Source organism: Podospora pseudopauciseta (assembly GCF_035222475.1).
Source record: "Podospora pseudopauciseta strain CBS 411.78 chromosome 5 map unlocalized CBS411.78m_5.2, whole genome shotgun sequence".
NCBI classification, from domain to species: Eukaryota; Fungi; Ascomycota; class Sordariomycetes; order Sordariales; family Podosporaceae; genus Podospora; species Podospora pseudopauciseta.
Window position 1 is genome coordinate 809,313 of NW_026946666.1, and position 24,419 is coordinate 833,731.

A 24,419-nucleotide genomic window follows, 5' to 3' on the forward strand; every position below is an offset into this window, starting at 1 on the left:
CAAGTTTGAGTAGCAGTGTATTTTTTTTGTCCACAGCGTGCCCATGTGATCGGTGTCTTGGTGAAAGCCGCAGGTCTGAAAGCCAGCACATGCAATGAGTCAGCAGCTGCCTTGGATGTGGCGCAAATCTCCACCTTTTCCGAGGTGGCAATTGGCTGGGTGCACCGCCACAAGATACGTCTCCCCTCCATTGTCCAGACATTTTTTTGGGAATCGCTTTTGTTATGACGCAGCTTCCCTCACGCATTTGCCTGACAGTCGAGTCCAGTCCTGTGCACTGGGTCGTCACTAAAGGCACCGGTGAAGGTCTAGGTATCATTCTCATTCTAAACCACAGTTTTACAAAAACATCCCTTTGCGATCTACTTAGTTTTATAGCGTCTTGTCTGTTTTCCCCGCCAAACAATCAACACCCCGCATCGTGAACTTTCTTCGAATCGTTGGCAGCCATGTTTGCCCTCAAAGGCAGTAAGTAACCACTTGAAACCCCCGCGACTCCCCCACAAAGCAAGACAGCCCAGTGCGCGACGGCCGCTGATGTTGCCCATTATGTCGCTATCACCTGCTAACTACATCAACGCAGTCTCCCGTCTGATCTTTGGCTCCAACAACCAGGAGTCCATGATCGAGCTGCCCCAAGGCCAACTCTACCTTGTTCGACCATTCTCACCCAAGGGATATTCTGAGCTTCTCTTCAAGGACGCTTCCGCTCGCATTCGCCGTACCGCGCAAGAATTCCAATACCAACTTGTCGTCCAGCGAGTTTACGAAGAGGGCGAGGCTGAGCTGCTTGCCGAGGAGGAAGGAGACGACCTCGAGGCCGATGCCGACATTCTAGCTGCCGAGCGCGACGAAAAGACATTCCTCCTCGACGAGGCGCTTCATTTCCGCGTCGAGAACCGAGAGGGTAGCGAGAGGGTACTCTGCTGGAGAGACTTGAGTGGTGACGCCGGGGACGTTTTCGAGTTTGTTTGCGACGGTGGCATCTTGCCCGCCCAAGTGAAGCAGTTCGAGCTTATCGCGAAGCAGTGCCAGTACGAGCGCAAGTACCGCAAGCCTCACGCCACAGCTTCTAAAGAGGATCTCCTCCAGTTCGAGTTCGATGAGCAGCCGATCCCGCCAGCCAGCCCAATTCACAGCCCTGTCCTCACCAGGTCCATCGAGTCCTCCGAGATGTTTTTCCCCAAGGCTCAAGGGAAGAAAGACGTGGTCTCCGACTTGGAAGTAACGCCGAGGAAGAAATCTCCTCCCACGCCGACCAAGACACCGACCACCAAGGGTAAGGAGCGGAATATGGGTACTCCCTCGGCCGTTGCTCATCCAGAGGCTCGCGAGATGTTGGCTGCTGAGGTTGCCGAGCTCCACTTCTTTGAGTTTCAATCGGGCGCATTCGTCCTGAAGGATGAGTCTGTCACTGCAACTGTCACGGAGATCGACAACTGGAAGTACTGGTTGCAGGTCGGCAGCGCCGACCGTGACTGGATAGGCGTCCCCGTCACGGAAGACCTCAATCCCGTCTTCAACTTCGAGTTCCTTTCTTTCATCTTCAATCAATTTCACGAGGATGGGTCAGCTTATTCATGGCTTCTTCGATTCAAGGATCAGGCGACTCTAGAGCGCTTCCAGGAGGGTTTGATGCAGGCTCTTTGGGAGCAGCTGAATCAGATCAAGTGGTCCAAGATCAAGGACAAGGAGCGTGACTACGTCACCGACGCTTTCAACGATTTGACCATGGAGGATGCCGATCAAGAAGAGGAGGAGGAGCATTATGAGAATGCAGAGGAGGGAAGCGAAGATGAGGACGATGACAGACCACGGAGTGAACATTACGATAGTGACGAAGACGAAGACGATGTGGACTACAAGCCCAAGGACGGTGAGACCAACAAACAGATCGCTGTCGGGTACAAGCATGACCGGTCGTTTGTCGTCCGCGGTTCCAAGATCGGCGTCTTCAAGCACACCCCCAACAATAACCTCGAGTTCAGCACCAACATCTCCAAGGTTGAGACGGCAGATGGAAAGCTGTTCTCGCCCAAGAAGGTCATGCTTCACAACGAAGACCGCAACCTTATCTTGCAGAAGGATGATGACCCGAACAAGCTGTATCGCATGGATCTCGAGTATGGCAAGGTCGTTGACGAGTGGAACGTCCATGAGGATATTCCTGTGGTCACCTTCGCGCCCGAGAACAAGTTTGCGCAGATGACCCACGAGCCCACGTTCCTTGGTATCAGCAAAAACGCGCTGTACCGCATCGATCCCCGTCTGTCTGGCACCAAGCTGGTTGACGCTCAGCTCAAGCAGTACGCCAGCAAGAACGACTTCTCTGCCATTTCTACTACCGAGAAGGGCCATATCGCCGTGGCTTCCAACAAGGGTGACATTCGTCTCTTTGACCGTCTGGGCATCAATGCCAAGACACACATTCCTGCCCTTGGTGAACCCATCATCGGTCTCGACGTGTCTGCCGATGGTCGCTGGGTCCTCGGTACCTGCCGTACTTACCTGCTGCTGATTGATGCCCAGCAAAAGTCTGGCAAGAACGAAGGCAAGCTTGGCTTTGAGAAGTCCTTCGCTGCCGATCAGAAGCCCCAGCCTCGCCGCCTTGCTCTGAGCCCCGAGCACGTTGCGCAGTTTCACCACGAGACAGGCAAGGCTGTCAGCTTCACTCCTGCCAAGTTCAACACCGGAGAGGGTGTCGAGGAGAGCAGCATCATCACCGCCACGGGTCCGTACATCATCGAGTGGAACCTTAAGAAGGTTCTGACCGGCAAGAAGACGCCCTACCTCATCAAGCGGTACTCGGACGACGTCAAGGCCGACGACTTCAAGTTTGGCACCGACAAGAACGTCATTGTCGCGCTGCCCCACGAGGTTAACATGGTTAGCCACACCCGTCTCAAGCGGCCTACTCGTGAGAGCATTGCTGGCGACTTTGGGCGTCGTGGGTCTCGGTTTGGCACCCCGGCGAAGAGTCCTTCCAAGTTGAGTAGGAGTGCGATTGTGGAGGAGGCTTTCTAGTTTGCTGGGGTATGCAGTGTTGGGTGACTGGGATGGATTGTCGTTTGCTTTTCTTTACTTGCTGAACACTGGGAGTACCGGTTTCGTGTGTTGTTTTTGACGCCTTGTTGCGTCGTCATGTATGCAGGATGATGGGATAACCGTGTGCGTTTGTTGTTTTGTTTTGCTTAGCATCGGGAGTTGAGGTAGCTTTCTTGATGAGTAACGTCTTGGTGTTGAGGGAAGGGGCTTGCTTGGCTGGGTAGGTAGGTAGGATTGCTGGATGACGGTTAGGGCATCTTGGTCGATATGACCTCAATTGACTACGTAACACGGCTCGTGAGTTTGAGGAGATCTCGGTATGTTTGTGATTATCGTGTTCTTTATTGAGCACTGTTTCTGAGCCCAACTACCTCTCCTCGACAATTCCCCACAGTTCGTGGTTAAGATTCACAGTCGCAATTGAAGGTTCAGGCAAGTGAAATAAGATGAAATTCGTAATTCATAACCTAACTAAAGAGCAATCTGGTATCATTTCACTCCTCATCCCAATCCCATCCCTTTACAAACCCCTCCTCTCCGTCTCCTGATACGTCATCCCACCCTTGCTATCAACCCTCGGGTCTAGCTTATTCAGCAAGTCCGACTTGTGCGGGCCAGCGGTGTTTGGAGCCGGGCCCGGCAAGTGGCTATTGCCTACACCCCCCATTCCACGATGACGACCACCATCCCGATCAGAATCCACCCTCGGATCCATCATGTTTCCCGCCCTTGTCCCATGAGGCCCGTAGCTGCCCTCCGGAATGGGATTCCCGACGGCGCCGTAGCCATGTTTAGCGGGCATGCTCCTCTGCCTGTCCATGTCGGAGTCAACCCTGGGGTCGAGGGTGTTCACCATGCGGGAGGAGTGAGGGCCGTAGGTACCTTCGGGGATGTTGTTTGGGTGGGAGGAGAGGGGTCCGGGTCCGGTGGCGCCGTGCATGGTCGGAGGAGCGCCAGCAGGGCCGCCGCTGAAGTGCTGGTTGCGGGAGGAGTCCATGTCAGAATCAACGCGGGGGTCGAGGGCGTTGGCCAGTCTGGATTTGTGAGGGCCATAAGTGCCGGAGGGGATGTTGTTGTTGTGTTGGGATGGGGGAGGGGGGAGGGGTTGGTTATCCCTGGTTGAGTCGACTGCTGGGTCGATCTTGTTGAGGAAGTCGTGCTTGTGGTGGCCGGCTGTTGTGGGGGCTGGGCCGGAGGCGGCAGACTGCCCGTAGGTGGGGGGCATTTGAGTTGCTGGGAGGTTGGGGTTGATGGAGGAGTTGTTGTCACGGCGTAGGCCGCGTTCATTTGGGGAGTTGTACATGATGGGTTGTGGTGGTGGTGGTTTGCTGCTGTGCGGTTGTGTTTGTTGTATGGTTGAGTTGGACGTCAAGAGTAGATCTTGGATTATGGTCCGGTATGGACAGAAGGGGGTATATATCCCCATCTGTTCTTAAACTCATGGTCTTTCACATCGAGATATCTTCCTGCCCAAGTGTGATCTCATACAACGTCATACTTGGTAAGGTGAGCGATGTGGCGTCAGCGTCTGAAAGGCAGGCACGGCATCAACAAACGATCTCCTTCCGGAACAGCACACGCAAATGTTGGAATTGCATGGCTGGAAAGTTGATTTGATCAATGGATATTCGGGCCGCGTATTTGTTGGTCATTCACACGTTTCTTCGGGTGTACCCGTGACGGGGGTAAAATGACGTCGCTTGGTCTTGGACCCTGAATCAGTCAAAAAGTCGCCACTCTTAGTGACCGTTGACATCAGGCACGGGGCCCTGTAATTGTGTGTGGCTTGAGTTCGAGATTGAGCATAGATTTGATATTGTTGTGGCTGTTTCGTTGTAAGATTTCGATGGCGAAGGAGAAGGGAGCTCGCAGCAAAGCCGTGGTGATGGTTTTTCACAGCAGGTTGTGAGACTTTTAGCACGGCAATTCTCCTCACTGATTTCATGAACTTGCAATGAGTGAAACAGGCTAACTGTAAAAATATCACTGCTTGTCATATGTGCTACGGTATTGTAGAAAATATGAGGAGAGTCATAAACATCATAACCGCTTCATTATTGTACTCCTTTCAAACCCGACCCAACCCATGATGCCTCGCATATTACATATCCCTTCGAGGTCCATTCACCAACCGGTTCACCGCCATACCAGCTAGTGCACTCCCTACAGTGCCCATCTTGGTACTGCCCTTTTCCTCCTTTCTCTTCTCTGCCGCGGCCCCAATAGCAGCAGCACTAAGAGCTGCTGTCGCAACTCTAGCGCCTTTCGCACCTGTCCAAGACCCAGGCTGGTTCCTCACGCGAAAAGCCTCGATTGCCGCTGCATCAACAGCTGATTTGAGGCCCTTGTCCATTCGAGCCCTGCTGCGACTCCTTGTTGCCGGATCAGCGTAGGAACTTCTATGGGTGCTCCGGTGACGGGACCGTCTGGAGGGCGATGAGCTGTGTGCACGACGACGAGAAGAAGTGGTGTAGTGATCATCACCACGGTACGACCGACGGCTGTGATCTCTATGATGGCTGTGGGATCCGGAGTGGTAATGGGAAGAATGTCGGTGACGATGACCTCGGTCGAAGTCGTCGTAGTCTCTGTCGTACCCTCGGGAGTGGTGTCTGGACCCAGAATAAGATCGATGCTTGTCGTCCAGGCCAAGCCCTGCCATGGCATCTTCAACCTTGCCTAATGCTTGTCGGCCGAGAGATCGATGCCGTCTTGGCTGGGACTCGTAGTCGTCGTAGTACGCATTGTCGTAATCGTAGTCGTAGTCGCGATGGTTGCGGCGTCGGCCGCGGTGATGGTCTGACATCTTGTTGCTTACTGCAAGACTCCTAGCGATATATCGAGTCTCAAATTGAGTGTTGGATTTTTCTCTCAAACAACCAATTCATGAAAAAGTCAGTGAGGAGTCAACGGGTATTCAATCTCGTCGGAGTCTGCCGCCAAGATTCTCCATTTTCTTGATTTCGATGCTGGTACTGATATCACCTTGTGGCGTATCTCGTGTCTGTGGGGTTGCGTCACAACCATCTTCTACTAACTAAAATACAGGTGACAGTTGATCTCCATCTTCACCGTGAGCTTGGTGGTTTCGGTGCCGAAATACCGATGGTGGTGTGGAAGTGTGACGGAGCTGTCGGATTAGTCATGGTCATTTGGGTGTATCACTGACAGGTATAATAAGAAGTCCATCTCAGCTCATTGCCCCTGTCGCATTTGGCATTGGAGCTTCCAAGTTCTGCGTTGTTCATCTTGGCGTATCAGGTCTGCTCAGGAAGGTGTGCCGTTGTGGACTGGTGGTGGTTGTTTGATTTGTGCGTCTAGTGCATCATCATCATTCACTTCCTCTCGGCCGTGGTAAGTTTCTGTCTCCCCCCTAAGTTGTAAATGACACATTTGGATGGCCAGGCATTCACATCACGAGTACGAGACTGAAGCTAGATATTCAACGTGAGTGATCCTTTTGCAAATATTGATGATTGACTCGGTGTGCCTGGTGAGTGAAGTCGGCTTATGACGTCAGTTCTCCCACCATCGGATCAAAAGTCCAACTCCGAAGGAAGTTGCATTTTCTCAACCAACCACACCGAATGGAAGCTCGCACTCGAATCAATGACCACGCGAAGAATTCCCATGTCCAGACAAATTTCGCCATCAAGAACGTCAGGATCGCCCGGTCCCACCCCACACGTTCTGCTCAGATCAAGGTAGCATTGGGAACAATATTTTTGCAATAATGGCAGATCAAACCGGCAGGGAATGTGGTGATGCTTCTATGACGAGAAGAGTCTCAGTTGAGGGGTCTCTTGGCGGTAGATTCAGCCAAGATATATTTGAGTCTACCCGTTCACATCAAACATCTTTTATGATATCAACCTGTGGGCTCTCACAGCTTTCTTGGAAGCTCACACCACCACCAATCCCCGCCAGCTACCATCAACGGGTACGCGATCTGCAAGATCACCCGTTATTCGCCACCCTCAATCCTCCAGACAACCAATTCGGGAGCCTAACAATGGCACCAACACTCCAACCCCGCCAAGTCGTAGTTACCGACAGTAGCGGAAGCAGCGGCGGAGGCCTCGACACCGGCGCCATCGTCGGCATTGTCATCGGCACCATCGCGGGCATCCTCCTGCTCTGGTGGATCATCCGCTCCTGCACAAAGCCCAACCGCCGCCCTGACCCCGACAGACAAGGCTGGTACGACGACACTCCCCCTCGCCGGTCTAGGTCCAGGTCTACACACTCTCATCGACACCACCATCACCACGGACGCCATCACAGCAGAAGCCACAGCAGAAGAAGGTCCACTTCTCGTCCTGTTATACTGGAGAAGCCCGCGAGGGGTTACGCTATCCCAGTCGCTCCGCAGCAGGCGTATGTCTACCCGAGTGCGGGCCGGTCGAGGAGCAGGAGTCAGGGGAGATATCATGCTTCTGGGTATTAAAGGAATACTACGATTGGGTATAATGGGGGACATGATGATGGGAATTATGGCGGCATGGGAAACAAAACAATGAATGAATGAGCTTTTCACCGTACATGTACAAATATACCCTTTAGTCTACATACAATTTTAAATCTTTCACGACCTTTGTCCAGTTCAAAATGCATCTCTCCACAGCAGCTCATCCACGCCTCCTCCCACCCCTCTCCGGCTCTTGCTCAGAAAGACGTCTTGCAGGGGTAGTGGCCCGTGTCTGTTTCTGCATCCTAGGTGATAGCTCATACTCCTCATACAACCCCAGCGAAGAAGGCCGCTGTCTTTCCGGCGGACTCGACCCCTCACGAGATGACTCTCTCCTCGACGGCGGCCGCTGATAAGAATGCTCTGTCTCCCCATACCCCCTCGAACCGGTGGAATGCCTCTGCCGATGATACTCCTCCTGCTGCGACCTCTTCGCCGCCTTCGCAGCAAGATACTCCTCCAAATCCGCCCCCGACACAATCTTGCACCCCGCCATGGTAAAAACCTTTCGAATCCACCCCTTGATCATCTCATCCTCCACGTCGGCCAAGTCCTCCTTCTTGATATACTTTCGGTTAAACTGCCTGTTCCCCGGCGTCTTTCCTGTTAAAAACGACCAAAGGGTGATAGCAAGAGCATAGTAATCATCAAACACCGTCGGCGCAGGCAACGGCAGCCCCTGCTCAAGACATTGCATCCTCTTTGGCGTCAAATATGAATTCGTCACATGAAGTGAGTTCCAACGGTCCTTGTTTTCTTCAATGAACCTCGCCCCGGCAAAATCAACCATCTTCAGCCTCTTCGCCGGCTGCTGCTGCTGCTGCTGGCCGGGAGAGAAAGAAGTAGGCCTGCAGTTACCCCAGATGAACTTTGACTCTTTGATATTCCCGTGGACGATGCCTCTTTTGTGTAGGTTTTCCACAACGAGAAACATCTCGACGACACACTTGTGCCGTTTGTGGATGGGAATCCTCCGAGCACGGAAGGGCTCACCACCCTCCATGATTACGGCCTTGGTGCCGGTTGAGGGCCGGGAGCCTTTCCAGACTACCCTGCTCAGCGGCCGCATGGTGAGGCTGCCGGCTGCTTCCATCAGCTCAACCTCCCGCGAGGTCATGTTGGACTTGTAGACGAGGTCGTCTGAGAACCGGTAGAGCATGCCCGTGTTGCCTATCATGGAGGCAATCCACCTTTCTGGGGGGAAGTCGAGGATGGGGTCGTCATCGTCGATTATGAGCGGGAGTGCGGCGGTGGGAGGGCTGGGCTCGGGGACCCGGGTGATCTCCTCGGAGCGGCGGTACTTGGATCGGTCACGGTGTTTGTGTCTTTGCTCGTTGGCGCCGGTGCGTTCAAAGTGTCCAAACGAGGCGCGGTGCTGTCTCTTTGATTGGACGTGGAGACGGGCTTCGGATTCGAGGATTTCTTGAATGTGTTCTGCCGAGATTCTGGCCATTGTGTTCTTCGACTTTCAAGTTGAGGAGAGGGGAAGGGGGGGGATATGCAGGTAGGCGCCGTGTGCTAAGCGCGTGGCTGTTGGAAAGGAAGGAGGAGGATCTGCCTGCTGGGCCATCACGGAGGTGATGGTGGTGGACAAAGGTGAAGGTGAAGGTTTCGGGGACTTCACGTTGAGCGGGCTTGCGCAGCTTTCTCGCATTCCGGTGGAGGTGTTGGACAAGACTCCGGTGCTTTGTTTGCGTCGACAACGTCTTGCGTGGCGGTTTGATTCCATGGGAACGACAAAAGTCAAACTCTATCTGAACGAATTCCAAAGCAAACAACCACGCTAGCAAGAAAGCCTTGAGTGACAGAAGCCCGGCGCCATGAACGTCACTTCGTTGGTACGTTACCACTCGTAGCAGAAGCTCGCCCTGACTATCTTTTCCCCTCTCAGTACACTGCGCCATCCAGGCGGTTCTTCCAGAAAGATTCCATTCTTCTTCGGCTCGAGTTGCTCTGAGACGGCGGCTATTGTTCATTTACACCGAGCCTTCTCCAATATTCCTTGCGCCTAGCTCGCCTATCTGCATTGTACTACATGTCGTGCCGTGCGGCATGGTGATCTGGTGGTTGCCCGCCGGCGCCCGCATGTCAAGAACAGACTTGACTCGTGACGCATGCGCCAAAGGATGAAGTCGAGGATAGGTCCCGGAGTTTCTATCTCTGAGGCTTTATGGTGCCGCTGACACAGCACCACCCACTTGAACCAAGGTAGTGGACCGTGACGGACGGGGGATTGTGGGATAACTTGAGTTCATCTCATCGTCACAATCGTGATCACAACGGAGGACGTGATGAGTGTGATTCCGGTGGATGTAGCATCACCACATGGCGGTCAGTCAACTACCGACGTCCAAATTTCTATATTTACCAGATAATTCCAGTTTCTGGGATCGCTCAGGATCGTTTTCTCCTATCACCACCTCCATCAGCTCGAAATCCACAAGTCGGGCAGATATTTCCCCACAGAGATGGCGGACTCGTTCTCTTTTGGTGCCGTCACGCATGGCAGATGGGCGACTATTAGCGCCTCACAGCATGGCCCCCGGTGATGTCGCGCTCCTTCCAGCCTCTTGGTTGCATCCGCCAAGACGACCTCGACCGACGTCTGGGGCAAGCTGCCGGACCAACCACCAAGTCACAAATTCGGACCAATCACAAGATGTTCATCGTGACGGACATGCCAAGGGCGGCAAGCACACCTATTTTTACACCTGTGGACATCTGGGCATCGGACGGTGCTGGACCCCAGATAATAACTCCATTTCACCCCCAGCAGTTCCGTCGGTGAGATGCGATTCGCAAGAGATGGCTCCGTGATGAGAATTTCTCGCATGATAGCAAGAGTCTTGTCAGCTTGGCATCACGGAAGCTTCTGCACTTTCTGCACATCTACACTCCACCGCCTCCACACTTTTCCATGCCACCGCCATGCTGAGGGAGTTGAGGGATTGAGACCTCGATCTGGCTCAGGCCCGAGCGTCCTGTATAAGGTGTGATTGAGCCCATGCATGGAAGGACAAGGTTCCTGTTGATCCAATTCCAACCTCAACATCAGTTGATCTTGAGCGTGTCTTCTCTTTTGTTGTCCGGCTTCGTTGCCACAAGCTTCTCGTCAAGATGTGTACCTACGACTACACGCCATACACCGGCTGCAAGCAAGATGAGCAGCATTTCTACATCCAGTGGATGAAGTGCAGCAAGGCCATCGAGACGGGTGGCAAGTACTGCCCACCGGAGTTGTCTGTCGAGGTCGACGCTATCCGCAAGCTGTCCGGCAACGTTCTCTCATGTCCTGTCCACGGCCCCATCGCCATTGAACAACACGAGTTTGAATTTGTCGTCGCCAAGGTCCCAGTCGAGCAACCCCATGACCAGCCCGCTCGCCGGGGAAGGTCTCGCACAGCTTCACGACGAGGGACAAGTGTGAGCCGGTCCAACAGAACACCCAAGACCGACACATTCGGAAGGGACTTTGAGGAGCTTCCAGAGAAGAAAAGACGGGAGTCAAGGGCTGTTTCACCAACGGAATCTGTCAACTCGGAGTCTTCTGGTACCATTCCAGCTCGACCCAGGACATCGGATGGACTCAAGAAGGCGGATAGGAGTGGAAGTCAGGATAGGCGGAGGAGCTCCGTGGCTCACTCACACCGGCGTGTAAGCTCAGCAGACCTCAACTTGATGCCTCGTCGTGCGTCCACCCTGCGCCAAAGCGGTGACAGGCAGTTGCCACCACCGGCTGAGATTCCCGAGCATGCGGAAGCACAGGAGGAGGAACCACGTGGTCGTCAGCCACGACCCAAGACCACAGTACATATTCCTGCTAGGACTGGCATGATCGGCTTGCCCTCCAGTCCAGACATGAACAAGAGATCCCCCGTGAGCCGTGCCAAGAGTGAAGGCAGGCCAACACCGCCTGATACACTCACGGCAAGAATTGACACAGCATTATCACCCAACACAGCGCTGGGCTCAAGCGACAGTTCCCCTGAGCATCCATCCGAACCTCTTCCATTTGGCCCAAGGCGATCCAGCGTCAGGAGGACCACCACCCGCAGCATCCGCAAATCCACAGACGAAGGCCCTATGGGTCGCATCGACGAGCACGTTGCCTCAGGAGAGGACGAAGACCAGCTCCAAGCCAGCGGCCTTCACATCACGACCTCAAACATCACCCGCTCAGGAACAAACCGCACCACCCGATCATCCAGGGTCGGCATCTCCCCCGAATCCGAATCTGACTTCCGATTCCCACCACCTCCCAGCCGCAGCAATAACTCCTCCCCCATCTCCCGCCGCGGCAGCGAGACCCGCCCTCCCATGCCCGCCAGCCCCCTCTCCCCTGTCTTTCCCCGCTACAACAGCTACACCAGCAACGACGATGCCTCCTCCCTCCGAAGCAACCAAAGCAAAACCTCCCGCCGCTTCGAAGACCAAGTCGCCGAAGGCAGAAAATGGGCCGCCGCAAGAGAGCAACACATGTCCATCCTGGCCAACCACTCCGAGCCTAACCTCCCGCTCGCTGGTGTCCAAAGCAGAAGGGAATCAGCCGACAGCGGGTACCGCAGCGGCCACCAGGGACAGCTGCCCATCCCACCTAATTCCCCTCCACCAAGGCAGACAACCCCCAACCCCATCCAGCAAGAACCGAAGAGACGGACGTTGCAGAAACAGAACGGCCAAGCGCCCTATCAGACTGATCTTGGGTTGCCATCGCCCAACACGTTGTCTCAGCGGAGACCGGCGCCGTTGCAGTTGGGAAATGTGCCGCCCTGTGCGCTGCCTGTGTCGCTTTACTCGCCTTCGCCTCTTGGTCAGAGTGGTGGGACTTCGAGCGGGGAGGTTAGCCCGGGGAATGTGAAGGGGAAGGTGCCGCTTCTGCAGAGGATGGGGTTGAAGAAGAAGATTAGTGGGTTGTGGGAGAAGGGGGGGAATCAGAGGGCTGTCGAAGCTTGATCGGGTCTGTTCATTCATTGGAGGAGTGAACCTTTATTTTGTTCATTTCTTTCATTTTGCATATACTTGCTGTATCATTACTGGGGTGTTATTACATTGTAGCATTAGCATTGGGGGGGTCAGTTGATTAAGAATATTGCGAAGAACAGATACCCTGCCTAGATACCTTCGCTTAAGGAGCAGCCTGTTAGATTCACTTGAAGCAATTCAGATTGTATCATGAGCTTTATGCAAAGAATGTCGTTGCAGCATGTTGAGATCATCAGAGTAGCGTTGCACAGAAGCGGGCAGTACCCCTGTAAGAGAGTCAGTTCATGAGCATTGGGCTGCCCTGGTTAACTTACAGTCATCCTGGCATATTACGTCTGAGTGGATGGAGAAGATGTGCGGGCTCAGAAGCAAAGAAAAGGGAAAAATGTTGGAACATCATCTTCCTGACAGTTTTGACGTAGGTGTTGGAGGTAGTGCAGAAAGGCAAAAGATATGGGCGACCCCGGAATCGAACCGGGGTTTCTTCGGATCGTATGTGATGTTCTGAGAACAACCACAACGAAGCGTCCTGACCACTAGACTAGTCACCCGGTGAGGTATTATTGGATGGGAAAAAGGTGTGAATTTTCAATACATGACAATAACCACAAGCTGCCTCTCCATTCGCTTCAAGGGCTGTTTTTCTTCACCTTCACCAAGCACAAGATTACCCGTTAATATTCGAGATAGCTCTTTCCCACACTAACAGGTCTCCCGTTCACAGAACTACTCGGTCGCAAATCCATGCTGAAGCGCTGACGACGTCGAGTGGACGGCAGCGCCTGTGTTGCCTTGGCTGCACCTCGGCCGCAATGTTGCTTTTAGAAGCAAAGAAAAGAGTGAGCCTACTCGTCATCTTCTACAAAAACATTTGCTTGTCACCCTAGGTTTTGTATGTCACCCAGTCGACATCATGGAGTTGCGTGATGACTATGAGACGCTTGCCTACATCGTCAAAACCAACAAAGCGCTGACGCCGTTGAGCCGGGAGACTCAACGCTTTCTGGTCATGAGCTTCCTCCCACTGCAAAAAAAGTAATTCTGCGTCTTCGAGTGGAGATGATAGCCACGGTTACAGAGATGTGCGAGCAAAATCGATCTCAGAGCCGAGGGACGATTCGACAACGGCGTACCATCTTACATGGCGGCGAGACTTTGAATTCAAGAATGGAGTCACTTCTCAGTCGATAAGGGACCTAATCTTTCATTTATTTTGTCATATTGACGAGTACTTCTTGACTCTAATCGATGTGCCCTTGATAGCTGATGCCATCCGTAACTCTGAAACCTAATCCCATGAGACGATATCATTGATCGACCCATTGATGCAATCCCGCTTTCAAAAGATTGTCGATAGAGTTCTTGAATCCCTTGGATCGAGAGGCCGTCGATTCATGCAACAAATGAGGTCGATAGTTGATACGGAATGACGCGAAAGGATTGTTCTCCCTGACAGTCACAGGCCTGTACCAAACATAAGTGAATTGGAAGAACTTAGATCCGGGTCGTTTCGCGCCAGCTTTCGAGAATTGAACAGAAAAGTGCGGTTTGAGAGGCAGAACAAGGAGGCATTGCAGTAATCGCACCCATGATTCTGATGGTCTTGAAACCGGACAGGAACACGAGCCTGGTCACCGTCTCAGTTGCCACGGTATTGTTCATCCTCGTCCTTGCCATTGGACGAAAGGGACTGGGCGGTAAAGACGTGCTGGCAGCAACGGCGGCTTACGCTGCGGTGTTGTTTGTTTTCGTTGGTACAAGCATGGCTCCAGATTCTGGAGGCGCGGGAGAGTCTTAAATACGGGACAGGAACGGGCACTGGTGACTTGATGACCTCCTTTTTGTACTTTACCAGAATTATGACTTATGATCCAGAACACGATATTCGAGAGGCATTTTATTTGAGTTCCCTGAACGTGTCACACCCTGTCCAGCAACCAACCCGGACCGCCGGTGATTTCTCAACTCTGCCCTTTCCACGCAACAACTTGCTCCCATCCTCCTCCTTTCCATTCCTTGACGATTCCCAATAAAGATTGCCGCAATCCACCTCCTACTCAGCCTTCTTATACACTCCATGCTGCAACGCCTCAGGATTATGCTGCACATGATGTCCGTGCTGATCCGTAAACAGCACCTGTCACAGACAAATCATCAGCCTTATTCCATTTATCCACCTCTGTATACCGGCTCAACATACCTTAGGAGGGTGTTTCACCCCTTCCTTCTCCGCCTCCTTCTCCGTCGTCACAACCTTCTCCACCTCCCCCTCATGTCTGCCGCCTCGCGAGCGGGCAAAAACATGGTCTCCTTCGTGAATCGGTTCGCCGTTCTTGTCTTTGAGGGTCGGCATCTTGAATTGGCTTTTGTACAGAGACGAGGTTCGATGGATATGTCACACTTCAGATTAGAACGGGCTTCTCTGCATGGTGGTTGAGGTTGTTCTGTTTGAAGATTCGCACAATATTTGGAGAGGGAGATGGTGACGTCACAAATGCTTTCATGGGCGCTGCTTTTTGTGACGTGGGTTGTTTTCATGACACATGATAAACTCTCCAATCGGGGGCCCCCTGATTAAGTTCTATCTATACTAGATACGTTCAATTGTCGACTGTAATCGTCTGTCAGACGGTAACCAACAGAATTCTATTTTATTCTATGTCAAGTTTTGCCTATGTTTAAAGTTTAAGAAAGCCATGCATGACGATTAAATCATCCCGATAGGCAACCGTCACCGTGTCCTTGACCACCATCTTGAGCAAGAAGTCCCCGTGAACGCGCCAGAAAGGAGGAAGATAAAGGTGGCTTGCGTACGGCTTGACTTCAGGGATGTCTTCAAGTTCAGCGAGCATATCCAACCGCTGCGAGTGTGAAAAGATCACGGTGGAGCGTGTAAGTCCGATGATCTCCTTGATTCCTTCGAGAGACGAAGCCCGTGAGACGGCATCAGCATGTCCGTCGGGTCTAGTCAAGATTTGCGAGACAGCCAGGGTGGTTCTTCTGTTGAAAATGACATGTGTTCGCGAGGGGTGAAAACGGGGCCCTGGAGTTTGACTGGTAAGCGAGTGGCTCTGCACCGGCTTGAAGCATCCATGATGACTAGAAGACGTGTGGCCGAGTTCCACTCAATCTGCTGAATAGGTGCCGAGTGCACTTTCAGTTCCGTAACTTGTTTCCTAGTCTTGATCTCATGTACAAGAACCGTGCCATCTTCCCGGCCGCAAAAAACCAACTTGTCATCACCGACAGGTGTGATCACAGTGATAGCATTGCCTTCGTCAAAAAAGTGATGCATCAGCTGACTCGGCAGGGGCAACAGGCTCGGGGTCTTCAGGGTCGGTAGAGTTGTCGTCAGTCATATTCTTTCTAACCAGGACAGCAGCAGGTTCCTGGATGGCATTGATCTTGCACCCTCAGGAGGTCGGTTTCCGGATGTTGCAACGTCGAGAGCCCGGGCAGTCGCCTTCATTGGTGCACTTCTTCGGAGATTATCTGTGGCCGAGGTTAGTCAGGCAATGATGAGCAGAATGAACCGGGCTACTAACAGTCTTTGTCAACTAGCTCGATGGTGGTCTTGAAGCTATCACGGAGAATTATGTAACAAGAGTCCGAGTTGCTCGTAAATTTGCAGAGATGTCGCTGATCAGCTGGGGGATGTTCAGCTCTCTCGTTCGGTAGCCCTGCACATCCGGTTAGCCCTTCTGTCCATGGTCAGCTCATAGTAATGAACAAGTTCCGTACCAATCACAGCAGATGTTTTATCCACAATCATTACATCAGCTGTTGGTGTCCCTTCCAAAAATTACCACAGTTGGATATCTTTGGATACGTGACGGAGATTATCGTTGATATCCTGTTCTCACAAGTTAGACACGTAACCGCAGGTAACCGGTAGCAAAGACATAACGCGAGGCATCTTAAGGTGACAGTGTCCGAGTCTGGAAGCAGCTCCTTGACATATGCTTCGGCGCCTGTTGGAATAGATAGGGCGAGATAGGACTTGAGGTAGACAGCCGAATTTGAGCGTCTATGTGAGGGTGCCCAAGAAGTACATTGTATCGATGCGAGCGGCGATGTTCTTGTACAGTCATGACGCGCTTTGCGAACTTGAAGCAGCAAAATGACTGGGAGGAGTCGTGGGAGGTCTGGTGGACCAAACACACAAGTTCATACTGGAGCGGGAAGAGATGAGTCGTGGACCCTACAGCGAGGAGGAGGCCAAGCTCAAGGAGGATTTTGTGCCCAAAGTCCTCCCCCGTTACCTGCGCCCGCTGGAAAGCGGTGGTCGATCCATTGACCCAGCACTTTGCCATACCGATCTATGGCCTGGTAACGTCAAATATCGACTCGACAACGAATCGCCCCTGGTATTTGACGTCAATGCTCTGTGGGCGCACAGCGAGCTTGAACTCGGCCTTTTCCGTAACCCTAGATACCTGCTGGGTAAGGCCTTCTTCAAGGAATATTAGAAGAAGGTGCCTATATCGGAGCCCGAGGAAGACTTCGACAGTCGCAACATCATGTACATAATTCGACATCAAGTTTGTTTTGCAAGCGTTTATCCCAACGAAGCCAAACTCCGAGATATGTAAGCTAGAACCTGTGACTTGTTGTTTGCCAAGACAAAGCCACTGACTGCCATACACTCTTTTAGTTTTCCGGGCAACATGAAGATGCTTGTAGATAGAGTGAACGCAGAGGAGAAGGAAAGGAAAGTTGCTCAAGACGGCAAGAAGAGCTTCGAGGTAAAGATTGAAAGTGTCACGGATGATCTCAAGGTCCTAGCTACTTAGCACTGTATTAAGACGGGCCACAAAACGAACCAGACGTACTAAGGATCGCAGAACCAGACCCAGTTAATACAAGGTTAAAATGGCCAAACATTTTATCCAGAGTACGTACCTATCATTTGGACAAGAAACAATCTCGAACACTTCCTAACGATGTCAAGCGAAGACCAGATGTTATCATTAGGAACTCACTTTGCCTCGATTACACATTGCGGGAGGCGGTCAGTGTTTTTTGTGTCTCTTGCATCAGGCAAATCCAATGGCATGAGCTCCGGCCTCTCCCCGATCGGTTCAGATATTTGGATTCCGCATATAACATGCATGTCCAACACGCCCCCGCTGTTGATGGTCACACAACTTCTCGGCGTACTTTTTCTTGTCAACAATCCACACAGACTTCCACTTTTCAGCATCCGTTACCTAAAACCGAATGAGGCCAAAAGATGAAGATATTCTTGTCACTGGGAGTTCAACACCCAAAGATGGAATACTTTCCGACCCTGAGAAGAACGCGGAAGTAACTGAGGAGGCTACTCCAATGGCCACCGAGGCCCCTTACTATGTTTTCACCAAAGGTTAAAAGTTATGGATCAACATGTCCGCATCATTCTCGGCCACGTTCTCAACAATGAGCAGCTACATCTACTATCCCGCATTGGTGCCCGTCGCCCACGATCTTGGAGTGTCCGTTGCGTTAGTCAACCTGAGCGTGACGACGTATCTCATCGTGGCGGCGATCGCCCCTGCATTCATGGTTTTGTTCGTCCTAATGATCTCTGCCAACGCGGGAGATTGCCCTCCAAACATCATACGCCGCTCTCCTGGTACTTCGTATGCTCCAGAGTGCTGGTGCATCAGGTAGGTTCTTACACCCATGTTCATGGCTCTGGCTTGGTCAAGATATTGACAGACAACAGCACTGGTAGCAATTACATACGGAGTTATCGCCGATATCACAGAATCTAAAGACAGGGGCCGCTTTGTCGGCGTCTTTCTCAACCGGCATGTTTTCATCCTCCCACCAACACCCCCCACCTACCCCCTGTTAACATCCACTACTCAACAGGCAAATTCCTCGATTGGAACTACCGCCACACCATCTCGAAATTCCAACCCACCACCAACGAAAACGACCTCTTCCCCCTCGAAAAAAACCCGCCTCCGCGGCATCTACCTCCTCATCCTCATCAGCTCCCTCGGCACCCTAGGCTACGGCCTAGTACTAGTGACAAACGCCGTAATCAGCCCCCCACCCTTACCCCCTTACGCCCATCCCTTCCTTACCCACCTAGGTGTCGACACCAAAATAAACAAACCCAGCACATCTCCGGCATGATCCCCATGCAATTCCTCACAGGGATAACGACAGCAAGCACTTTCACACAGTTCGTACAATTCCACCCTCTACCCCCTACCCCCCGCCCCATCCTGACTAACTTTACCATGTTCCCGAGATGACAATCACCCTCCTGACAGACATGAACGTCGAGAAGTCAGCCACAACTCAAGGGGCATGCAGTATCGTCAGGTGTCTCGGTGCCGGCACCGGCATCGCCATCATGCAACCGTTGGCTGACGCTGTGGGATTGGGGTGGTGCTTCGCAATCTAGGCAATCTTGATGGCAACCGAGGCACCTCTCGTGTGGCTTTGCAATCTCGTGGGCCATTGTGGGGAAATAACAAGACTGTTCAACATACATCAGGGTCACAAAGTATAGTTTTGCCGAATAGACACCATCAATTTCATCACAACCAACCTGTCACACAAACGCCACACATGCTAAACAGTCCCAGTTCCAAAGAGCAGGAAGTCTATTGATCGCTTCGGGAGACTTCAATCGCTGCTCAACAACCTGATCTTGCAACGCTTATACAATATCTGACAAGTTATACATGCACCTAACACTTGGAGGCCGTTGTACATTTCCACATCTTTTCTTTCTCGTCCTTTCAATCATGCCACATCAAAATCTGTCCTCCCATCACTCGCCACCCCTGCTCCCACGTCTGCTACCAGATCTCTGTGACCACATGGTTGGGTGCATCTGCAATCCAGCAATCTCCGGATTCCACTTGGTGGGATTGGTGTGGCGCGTAATCAGCATACGCACAGCAGCGTAGGCGATCAACAAACAGCCAAATGCCATAGGGATGAGCCAGTACAGGGGCAGCAAGTTGCGGGTGGTGCCAAAGACAATTTCAACACCGGGCGTGTAGATGATAAAGGCAGCGAGCGCAGCGCCGGCAAGAATGCAGTAAAAGGTGACCCGGTTGGCGAACATGTATCGACCAAAGGGCAGAGTATAACGAGTCTTGCATGCAAAAAGGTTGAACATCTGCATCGTCATGATAGCCCAGTAGTACATCGACTGTGCTTCGGCCAGGATGTCGTACTGGGTCTGGCCATCGATTCCCTTGTACGGCGCCGCGTCCTTGGTCCAGTAGTTTGTCGGAGCTCCAGCGCCCTTTTGCATGAGATATGCATCACGCATAGAGATACCGCGCATGTGAAGAACGAAAAAGAACGAAAACATGGCGCCAACGGCCTCGATGATTCCGATCTCGAGATAAGCCCAGGACAACAGAGGCCCGTCGACCAAGACTTCGGCATCGCCACCCTCAAACTTGTCGGCCCAGTACTGTTTGGTGAAGATGTGACCGGTATTGTGAAGTAGAGTCTTGAACTTGCTGCGGTTTTCGGGAGGCAGTATGACCACATTGGCCTCCTGGTCCCATCGACCCCCGGTGCGACGAATCTGGCGGCGGCGAAATCTCTCGGCGGACTCTGGGGTGACAGGTTTCCGAGGTGGTAGCTTCATCAAACCCTCGCTGGTCTCGGGGGGATCCTGGTGATCAAAAAGTCAGCGGCTGCAAAATGTGATAGAGAAAGTCGTTGACCTACCCAGGCGAATGATAGCGCCGCAATAAGCTCAAACCCCAGGTCAATGACAAGGATCAGAATCGCGGTAAGGGGAAGCGGAATCGGAACAATGACGTAGAGCAAGTTGGGAATGACCTCCGGCATGGAATGGCTGATGGTGTACTTGATGGACTTCTTCAAATTGATAAAGATCAGTCGGCCCTCCTGAATACCACGTACAGTGCTGGCAAAATTGTCATCAAGAAGAATCATGGAAGCTGCTTCCTTTGAAACATCGGAACCGGACTTGTTCATCGCAATGCCCAGGTCAGCCTTCTTCAGAGCGGGTGAATCATTCACACCGTCGCCAGTGACACCAACGATGTGGCCCATCTCTTGAGCCCGGCGAACAATCTCCAGTTTGTGCTTGGGGCTGGTGCGTGCGAAAATGATTTCGTCCTTCCAGAAGATGTCGTTCCACTGTTGGTCTGAGAGTCCGTCGATCTGCTCGCCGTGGATAACAACAGCATTGTACTCGTGTTCTTGGACTTGTTCGATCAGTCGCTCGGTTCGCTTAGCAACCCTCTCCCGGGTCTCGCCGAGCATGAGGTTGATCTTCCGCGCAATTGCTTCCGCAGTGAGGGGATGGTCTCCGGTAACCATGATGACCTTGACGCCGGCAGCCCGGCAACTGCCAATCGCTTCGCGGACTCCGTGCTTGGGGGGATCTTGAAGAGACGCCAAACCGACAAACACAAAGTCCCCAAGAGGGTAGCTCTTGGCTTTCTTGTCAAAGGCAAAGTCCTCGGGATATTGGTCGCCAGGAAGCTCGAGCATTGCAAATCCCAAGACGCGGTGGCCACGAGAAGCCATGTCTTCGTAGATATCATCGTAGGCCCCTTTGTGGTCGTCAGTCAGAAGAGCATTGCTGCCATCCCCTTGGACAAGAAGGCGATTGCAAAGACGCCAAACCCGCTCAGGCGCTCCCTTGATGTACAGAGTCAATGCACCATTGCTGTGAGCCTTCTTGTGGATGCTCATGTGCCACTTTGTCTCTGAACTGAAGGGGATTTCGAAGACTTTTGGGTACTTCTCGGCCAAGTTGTCAAACCCCAGAAGTTGGTCACTGGCATATCGTATCAGTCCGGACTCTGTGGCGTCACCTAGAATTTCCCTCTGATAGATCGGCACATCTGTTCTGTCAAACTTTGCTCGGGTGCACAGGGATGATATGTGAAGAATCTCCAGAATTCCAGGCGAATCCGGGGTGGCAATTCGACGGTCGACCAGAGCACCCCGCGCCGCTTCGTACATTGCGCCGCAAGTCCAAATATTGGCGACCGTCATTTGGTTTCGGGTAAGCGTGCCAGTCTTGTCGGTTGCCAACAAGGTAATGGCTCCGAGCGTTTCGACTCCTTGGAGATCCTTGACGAGAACATTCTGACTGGCCATGCGCTTGGCAGCAATGGTCAAGAGGATGGTGACGGTGGCTGGCAGACCCTCGGGTACCCACGCAACGAACACCCCAATGGCAAAGTTCAAAGCCAGAGAGACATTGTTGTTGTTCACCGGGAAGGAGACTCCGAAGAAGGTCAGGGCGGTAAAGATGGCAATTGTGGCGATGATCTTGACGAAATTTCCAATCTCAACGGTCAGAGGGGAGGTGACCTTTGCTTCGCCGGCCGTGAGGCTAGCAATTTGCCCCAGCACAGTGTTGTCTCCAGTCCGAATGACGATGCCGAATGCTTCGCCCGAGACGCAAAGAGTGCTGTTGAACATCAAGTTGTGTGCTTCCAACGGATTTTTCATGTCATTGTCCGTCGTCCGATCCTGCGGCTCGGACTCACCTGTAAGGGATGAGTTGTCGACTTTGCAATCCGAGGCCGAGAAGACCAGAATATCGGCTGGCGTCTTGTCGCCCATCCGAACGAAAACCACATCGCCCGGGACCAGTGCAGATGCATCGAGCTGGGAGAGCTTTCCGTCGCGCAGACACATGCACTTGGCCGGGATCATGTTGAGGAACGAATCGAGTAGAGCCTGAGACTTGCTTTGTTGGTAGAACTCGATGAAAGCATTGATGTTGGCAACTATGATGAGGATCGCCCCCAAATAAGTCTGCATAGGGGCTTAGCAAGTATGCAGAGAAAAAAGACGATTGGATGAAAAGGCACCGGGGTAACTTACATTGGGGAAGTTGGCTTTGAAGTCGATGGCGAGCAAGATGTACTCCAACACGCCGGCCAGGATCAACAGAAGATTGAAGAGACTGGTCAAGTAGTCGAGATATTTGAGAAATGGATGACGCTTCTTAGGAGGTGTCAAGACATTTTGGCCGTGCTCATGAAGAAGAGCAGCAGCCTGTTGGCTGGTCAGGCCAAAGCTTTCGGACGGCTTGTCGAGATTGATGATTGTTCTGTACTGGGTGGCGACATCTTGGGGTGACATGAGATGTTCAACAACATTGACCTTTCTCTCTTTCTCCTGCTGGCGCTCTCGGCGGGCTTTCTCTTCTCCGGTGATGACCTGGGGAATGGAGGGTTTGTGAGGGATGCTGACACGAGGACCAGGCGAGCGAACCGGCCTCTCGGTCGAGGTGAACTGGATCCTCTGGTTCGGGGGACCAGCCATCATGCAATCAGTTTCGGGTGATGTGACTGATGATGCGGTGATGTATGAACCTGGTGTGGAAGAGAGAAACAGAGGAGGTCAAAAATCTACATAACGTGAAAATTTTCACAATTGTCTTGACGGAAGTCGCGTACACAAGGGAGGTAGGTATGATGTAGGGTCCAGAGTCGCGACTTCCAAAATCATGCTACCTAGAAACACCAGACCGCAAGAGGCCCCCTCCTGCACCTGGCAAGCTTCTTTACTCAAGAGAGAACCTTTACGGAGCCCCCTATTTATCCAAGTAACCCCCCCCACCTGCCCCTTAAAGATAGTTACCAGGCCTTTAAAGATGATTAAAAGGATTTAAAAATAATTAAAAGGCGTTTAAAGATAGTTTGAAGGCTTTAAAGATAAGTAAAAGGCCTTTAAAGATAGTTTAAAGGCTTGTTAATAGGTATGGAGGGGGGGGGGGTGGGGGAGGGTGCTGGTAAGATAAATAGGGAGCTTCGTAAAGGTTCTCTCTCACTCAATGGAACAAGAGGTAGACCAAACTCATCCCGTGCACCTGCCATCTTCGCCTTCTCAAGCCTTTGACCCCGAACATTGCTCCACTACCAGGCACCATGGACCACCTCATGGCTTCCCTCCTTATTGATCCATACGTTGCCAAAAATGTGGTCAGAACAACGCTTAGCCACATGATGGGAACCAAGGCAATGAATCCCCACAGGATTCCCGTCTTGGGGTCAGCATGATTGATCCCGCTTCTGTTGTTGAACACAGTCGACATGATGGTCAAGGCAATCGTACCTCCAAAACGAACAGCAAACGTGACAATGCAGGTGATGGCAGCTGTCATGTGTGGAAAATATGCCAGTGCATGCCAACGATCCGGGGTTTGTGTTTCTGCCCACGCTGAAGCCGGCAAGTGCCATCATGCCGTAGACGACGCTGGTTTTCTCGGTCCAACACGCATAAGGCAGAACGGAGATTGCAACTGCTGAAGTGACCGTTCCCAGCAAAAGCGCAGGCAAGGTTTGGCGAGACCAGACATTGATCCAGAACATGGCCATGTACACGCCAGCTGCAACTGCTTTTTAGCATAACCCCACTGGGATGGTTAAAGATTGCAACTCACCTCCCATCCCAGGCAGAAACTACAGCAAAGCCAACTCAGCACCACTCGAATCATGGCCCATGACCTCGACAAAGTAAATGTCCATGAAGTACATCACCGAGTACATCGCCGCCCCCACCGTCGAGTTGATGAACAGGAACCCGATATCCTTCCGCACCAGCAACCCCCAAGGCATCATCGCTTTCTGCCTCGGAAACACCCTGGTCATTTTCCTCCCTGGCACCATAGCCCACTGATATCCCACCCACCCAACCGTCAACACCCCTCGTAAGTCCCAAAATCAACAGCCCCATCCCCGAAAGAAACAACACCTGCCCCCCATTATCTATCGTGCCCATCCTCCTCCTCAACTTGACCAACCTCGTCGCCTCGTCGTCACCACCGTCTCCATCCCCCACCCCCACAGCACCAACCAATTCCCCCCTCAAAACCCACCAAACAACCCCCATCCCCACCGCTCCAACCAGTACATTAGCCACAAAGCACCACCTCCATCCCTCCCTCCCCCGACTCAGAAACCCA

General features: G+C 52.4%; 10 protein-coding genes and 1 non-coding gene across 11 annotated transcripts; 6 read left to right on the forward strand and 5 right to left on the reverse strand.

Annotated features, from left to right (window-relative positions):
- Positions 1–202: 202 nt before the first annotated feature.
- On the forward strand, positions 203–3,354 carry vid27 (Vacuolar import and degradation protein 27). Its single transcript, XM_062912685.1, has 2 exons — positions 203–468; positions 584–3,354. The coding sequence occupies exons 1-2, from the start codon at positions 450–452 to the stop codon at positions 3,022–3,024; spliced, it is 2,460 nt and encodes an 819-aa protein (XP_062763978.1). The 5' UTR covers positions 203–449; the 3' UTR covers positions 3,025–3,354.
- A 211-nt stretch (positions 3,355–3,565) lies between these two features.
- Positions 3,566–4,471, reverse strand: QC763_500820 (uncharacterized protein; the record flags this gene model as incomplete). Its single annotated transcript, XM_062912684.1, has 1 exon — positions 3,566–4,471. The coding sequence occupies one exon, from the start codon at positions 4,469–4,471 to the stop codon at positions 3,566–3,568; it is 906 nt and encodes a 301-aa protein (XP_062763979.1).
- Positions 4,472–5,146: 675 nt separating this feature from the next.
- On the reverse strand, positions 5,147–5,851 carry QC763_500810 (uncharacterized protein; the record flags this gene model as incomplete). The annotated part of the gene is made up of 1 exon (XM_062912683.1): positions 5,147–5,851. One exon carries the CDS (start codon positions 5,849–5,851, stop codon positions 5,147–5,149), a length of 705 nt encoding a protein of 234 aa, XP_062763980.1.
- A 1,206-nt stretch (positions 5,852–7,057) lies between these two features.
- QC763_500805 (uncharacterized protein) lies at positions 7,058–7,492 on the forward strand (the record flags this gene model as incomplete). Its single annotated transcript, XM_062912682.1, has 1 exon — positions 7,058–7,492. One exon carries the CDS (start codon positions 7,058–7,060, stop codon positions 7,490–7,492), a length of 435 nt encoding a protein of 144 aa, XP_062763981.1.
- Positions 7,493–7,673: 181 nt separating this feature from the next.
- On the reverse strand, positions 7,674–8,966 carry QC763_500800 (uncharacterized protein; the record flags this gene model as incomplete). The annotated part of the gene is made up of 1 exon (XM_062912681.1): positions 7,674–8,966. One exon carries the CDS (start codon positions 8,964–8,966, stop codon positions 7,674–7,676), a length of 1,293 nt encoding a protein of 430 aa, XP_062763982.1.
- Positions 8,967–10,630: 1,664 nt separating this feature from the next.
- On the forward strand, positions 10,631–12,466 carry QC763_500790 (uncharacterized protein; the record flags this gene model as incomplete). Its single annotated transcript, XM_062912680.1, has 1 exon — positions 10,631–12,466. The coding sequence occupies one exon, from the start codon at positions 10,631–10,633 to the stop codon at positions 12,464–12,466; it is 1,836 nt and encodes a 611-aa protein (XP_062763983.1).
- Positions 12,467–12,950: 484 nt separating this feature from the next.
- On the forward strand, positions 12,951–13,047 carry QC763_0081540. The gene has a single exon. It is a non-coding gene; the product is annotated as a tRNA-His (tRNA).
- A 1,269-nt stretch (positions 13,048–14,316) lies between these two features.
- QC763_500780 (uncharacterized protein) lies at positions 14,317–15,014 on the reverse strand. The gene is made up of 2 exons (XM_062912679.1): positions 14,697–15,014; positions 14,317–14,633 (listed from the first exon to the last, which is right to left on the reverse strand). The coding sequence occupies exons 1-2, from the start codon at positions 14,847–14,849 to the stop codon at positions 14,550–14,552; spliced, it is 237 nt and encodes a 78-aa protein (XP_062763984.1). The 5' UTR covers positions 14,850–15,014; the 3' UTR covers positions 14,317–14,549.
- A 1,669-nt stretch (positions 15,015–16,683) lies between these two features.
- QC763_500770 (uncharacterized protein) lies at positions 16,684–17,289 on the forward strand (the record flags this gene model as incomplete). The annotated part of the gene is made up of 2 exons (XM_062912678.1): positions 16,684–16,939; positions 17,180–17,289. The coding sequence occupies 2 exons, from the start codon at positions 16,684–16,686 to the stop codon at positions 17,287–17,289; spliced, it is 366 nt and encodes a 121-aa protein (XP_062763985.1).
- Positions 17,290–17,881: 592 nt separating this feature from the next.
- Positions 17,882–18,252, forward strand: QC763_500760 (uncharacterized protein; the record flags this gene model as incomplete). Its single annotated transcript, XM_062912677.1, has 2 exons — positions 17,882–18,144; positions 18,204–18,252. 2 exons carry the CDS (start codon positions 17,882–17,884, stop codon positions 18,250–18,252), a joined length of 312 nt encoding a protein of 103 aa, XP_062763986.1.
- Positions 18,253–19,063: 811 nt separating this feature from the next.
- Positions 19,064–22,865, reverse strand: QC763_500750 (uncharacterized protein). The gene is made up of 3 exons (XM_062912676.1): positions 22,334–22,865; positions 20,189–22,264; positions 19,064–20,132 (listed from the first exon to the last, which is right to left on the reverse strand). Exons 1-3 carry the CDS (start codon positions 22,778–22,780, stop codon positions 19,269–19,271), a joined length of 3,387 nt encoding a protein of 1,128 aa, XP_062763987.1. The 5' UTR covers positions 22,781–22,865; the 3' UTR covers positions 19,064–19,268.
- Between the last annotated feature and the right edge of the window lie 1,554 nt (positions 22,866–24,419).